We start from the raw sequence: 4,469 nt of genomic DNA, 5'->3' as shown, positions 1-4,469 counted from the left end.
AGCGGAAGGGAAGCAGCAGCAGCAGCAGCGGGGGAAGCAGCAGCAAGTCAGACAGCAGCAGCAAATGAAGCAGCAGCAGCAGCAGCAGCAAAGGCAACGGGAAGTCCATGCGCAGCGCGGCAGGTGACCCTGCCCTTCCGGGCGTGTCTAGGGTTTAGGGCTTAGGGTTTAGGGTTTAGGGTTTACCCGGGGAACCCCATACTATCGGTATAGAAATAACCACAGAAGTTGAACGCGTGAAACTTCTTCACGCCGCAGGGCTAAGCGTTTAGAGTTTAGGGTTTAGGGTTTAGGGTTTAGGGTTTACCGGGCGGCAGTCCCATGGTGTCGGTGTAGAAATAAGCAGCAAAAGTCGTGAGAGTGAAGTTCATTCCCCCCGCCCCAATCATGGGCGCAGCATAAGCCAACAAAACCCCCCAAGAAAGTTGCTTCGCCCTTTTCCCGTACTGCAGCAGCCCCCGCGCCTCCGCCTCCAAGCCCGTGCCTGCAAACCCCAAACCCTAAACCCTAAACCCTAAACCCTAGGCCCTGGACCCTAAGGCGCAAACCCTAGGCCCTGGCAGGCTCTGGGGAGCCCTGGCGGCCACGGGCTAGCTGTGGGCCCTGGACGCTGGCTGGGAGCGGCGCGCTGGGGGACGGCGTGCCGGCAAAACGCTGATTTAGCGTTTAGGGTTTAGGGTTTAGGGTTTACTCTCGGAGGTCTGGGACTGGTTATCCTCGGAGTCCTCATCTTCGGGCTTTCTCTGCTGCTCCTTCAAAGACCTTTGTCTTCCTTCCTTCTCCAAAATGGGGCCCGCCATTGCAGCTGTGGGGTTTGCAGTTTGGGGTCTATGCGCAGCTCGCTGGGGTGTATGCGCAGCTCGCTGGGGTGTATGCGCAGCTCGCCGGGGTGTGCAGACAGCTCAAGAGCTCCACAGACACCCACGCAGCTGCTGCTGCAGCTTCCGGGGCCCAGGGGCCTCCCAGCAGCAGCGGAACCTCGGGAGCTGCTGCTGCAGCAGTTGTGCTGCTGCTGTGCTGCGCTGCTGCGGCGCTGCAGCTGCTGCGCTGCTGCTGCGGCGGCGGCGCCGTTTCGGGGTGTACGTACACCGCAATGCCGCGGGAAGCTGGCGCGACGCGCGGGAGAAGCCGCCGGACTTCGAGGAAGAAAAGAAGAACCGAAAAGGCCTTCAAAATGAAAAGTCAATAAAGGCAATAAGAGGGAAATGGGGGGGCTTTATAAGTAGAAGGCCAGAGAGCAGCGGAAGGCCGGCTAGTCGAGCCTCGCTGCGCATGTCCACCGGCTGAGGCTGGTTTGCTTTTTTGCTCCTTTTTGAGGTTTTATCTCTTTAAAAGATCAAATAAATCTTTTTTAAAACTCTTGCGGCTTTTTTTTGATCTAAAAAGCAACAAAAACACACAACTTGCAGGCCGATGCTGCCCGCCTCTCCCGGGGCTGCGTGTTCAATGTTCGCGCGGGTCCTCTGCGGAAAGTCGAAATAAAAAACTAAAAACTCTTTATTTGTGTTTAATTTTCGAACTAAATTGCAAAAATGTTTGAAAATAGCGTTCAAACGAGCTCTGATGATGCCATTTTAATGCAGGTTTCCACTTCGCCTCTCCGCGGCTCATTCAGGTGTGTCGCCGCTATTCAACTATTTGAATTAGAACACTAAACGAACGCCAAATGAAATTTGAGATCTTTCTTTGAAGCCCTCTTATTTTTCAAGTTCTTACGAGCAGCTTTAAAGTCGCTTTCTTTCGCTTTTCTAGCCTTTAATTTGAAGCCAAGCAGCCCTCTCTAACCAGGAAGAACGGAAGGTTTCGGGCTTAACCAGCGGTCTCTTTGCAAGCCTAGCACTTCTTTAGAACTGCTATCATTAAATATACTTCCGCAACAAAAGTTAAATTTATTTTAATTTCCTTTTTTCGTTTTTTCGCGCTTTCACGCGCGCGCGCACTGCGGTGTACGTACACCCGACGACCTTGACCACTGTTGTACGGGAATGTGCAAAAGGCATAAATCCAATATTCACGATCTTCTGATGTTAAACTTTCCACTTTTGTTTCTTTATTCCATTTAATTGAGTCTTTCCCGCATTTTTTCTCCAAATGAACGAAGAAGAAGCAAAGGCATTCGTTGCCTAAACTCTAAGCCCTAAACCCTAAACCCTAAACCCCGCCCAAAAGAACTCCCAAATGGCAAATTGTTCACCTACTGAAGGCCCCCAAAAGCCTATATAGCTAAACCTTCTATTCCAATTTACATGTCGCGGCATTTAGCTAGCTCAAGCCTTAGGCTCAAACCCTAAACCCTAAACCCTATACCCTATACCCTAAGGAAGCTAAGCACTCTGCAGCAAATGCTTTATACGAGCTGGCGTTGCGCCACCCTGTGCTGCGCTTGAGACAAAGGCGTTTGCCGCCCAAACCCTAAACCCTAAACACTAAACCCTAAACCCTAAACCCTAAACCCTAGGAGACAAATTTGACGCGCTGGTCTAGAGGTCACATCGAAATTACCGGAATTCAAATTGCAGCCGAAAAGGCAAATGCATGCAAATTGATTTTTTTCTTAAGTGCATTTATTTAAATAAATGTAAACTTTCTAATAACTGCTTCCAACAAATGATTTTGAAAAATTAAATACAACTCTAGAAAGACAAGGAACTAAAAAGGCAGCATTGCTGTGTAGCGAGGGTTTAGGGCTTAGGGTTTAGGGTTTAGGGTTTAGGGTTTAGGGTTTAGGGTTTGCGTCAGGCAGCGTGTGAAAGGGCGGCCTTGAGGAGGAACTGGAGGGGCATTCTCTCGGGGTGTACAGACAGCTCGTCGAGCTTTTGGGGGTTTTCTTTTTCCTTCAATAAATTCAAAATTGAAAAAGCGGAAATATTTGAAGATCCTTTTTCTAATAAATCCACGAGAGGCAAACTCGCTAAACCCTCGCCCCCCTCTCCCCTAAACCCTCGAAACCACACGTAGCTCGAGGTGCACCTGGTGCAAACACCCACACGCAAACCCTAAACCCTAAACCCTAAACCCTAAACCCTAAACCCTAGCCGCTGCGCTCTGGGCAGCAGATTCACTTTTCCTCATTTGGTCCGGTCTACTTCGGCCTGTCGTTAGGGTTTAGGGTTTAGCAGGGTTTAGGGTGGCTCGGGTCCAGCGTTTCTAGGGCTTAGGGTTTGGCAGGGTTTAGGGTTACTGGGTCCAGGGTTTCTAGGGTTTAGGGTTTGCAGACTTAAAGGCAGTGCAGTGTTTCGGACTGAGGGTTTAGGTCTCCCGGATCCAGGTTGAGGGTTTGCAGACTTCGTGGAAGGCCAGACTTCAGCGTTTAGGGTTTAGGGTTTAGGGTTTAGGGTTTACCTGCAGAAAAGGTAGCAGAAGTAGTTGCCCCCGTAGTGCACCAAATGCTCGAAAGCCCTCAAGGGGGGGGCCCCCACGAGGGTCCAGAGGGGGGCCCCCGCGAGGGAATTAAAAACCCTTCCGAGGGTTTTTCTTTTGCAAAAAAAAGAATTTAAATATTTTTTTAATTCTTTTAATTCTGCTGCTGCAGCAGCTCCCGACAAACTCCCCTCGGGCAGCAGCAAACCCTCGTTCGGAGAGTAGCTGTAAAACGCCTGCACGCAGATCCAAACCCTCACCCGATTCCCAAATCCTAAACCCTAAACCGTAAACCCTAAACCCTAAACTCTCAACCCTCAGATGTGGCGACAGCCAGAAGCAACACCTGCACTGCTTGCAGCAAAACCCCACCCCTCTGAGTCTACTACGGCTGCTTGGAGCCTAGGGTTTAGGGTTTAGGGTTTAGGGCTTAGGGTTTACGGCTTAGGGTTTAGGGTTTAGGGTTGGCGGAAAGAGTTTGCGGGCGGACCCGGTCAAGCAGAGCCAGCTGCAGCTGGTGGGCCAAATGAAAAGCTGCAAAACCCTCAGGGTTTTGAGGAAAAGAGTCAAAAGAATTTCGAAAAATAATTGAAGAAAAGAATTCAAATAAATGAGAAGGGAATTCGGCGAAGTCCACGGCCCCGCGCGTGCCTGAGGTGTACGTACACCGCAAACCCTAAACCCTGCACGCAGCCCCAAACCCTACCAAGCACTCTCCAACCCCAAACCCTAGACAACCTGCAACAGCAAACCCTAAACCACCAGCAGCAGCAAACCCTAAACCACGAGCAGCAGCAAACCCTAAACCACGAGCAGCAGCAAACCCTAGACCAGCAGCAGCAGCAAAACCCTAAACCCTGGGCCTCTTCGGCGTCGAAAGCAGGCGGGGCGACTGAGCGCTCCCCAGCGCCTAGGGCGTAGGTTTGGGGTTTAGGGTTTAGGGTTTAGGGTTTGTGGCTCAGGGGGCGACGCAGAAGAAGCGCTGCTGCTGCTGCGCGACAGCAAAATAACAGAAAATGAAAGTCTCCATTTGCTGCACGAATTAGGCCACGTGATTCACGGCCTTTTGTCTCGTACGGAGCTGCAGCACTTGTCCGGCAAGCCTCCAA

The 4,469-nt window shown here is 51.1% G+C and overlaps 1 protein-coding gene across 1 annotated transcript; it reads right to left on the bottom strand.

The window, feature by feature from the left end:
• Positions 1-296: 296 nt before the first annotated feature.
• Positions 297-800, bottom strand: ETH_00003755 (uncharacterized protein; the record flags this gene model as incomplete). The annotated part of the gene is made up of 2 exons (XM_013380779.1): positions 297-484; positions 692-800. The coding sequence occupies 2 exons, from the start codon at positions 798-800 to the stop codon at positions 297-299; spliced, it is 297 nt and encodes a 98-aa protein (XP_013236233.1).
• Between the last annotated feature and the right edge of the window lie 3,669 nt (positions 801-4,469).

The sequence above is a fragment of the Eimeria tenella genome, genomic scaffold, assembly GCF_000499545.2.
Source record: "Eimeria tenella Houghton genomic scaffold, Eth_scaff877, whole genome shotgun sequence".
Lineage (NCBI taxonomy): Eukaryota > Apicomplexa > Conoidasida > Eucoccidiorida > Eimeriidae > Eimeria > Eimeria tenella.
Note: the sequence above shows the minus strand (reverse complement) of the source record. Positions and strands in the feature narration are given on the sequence as shown.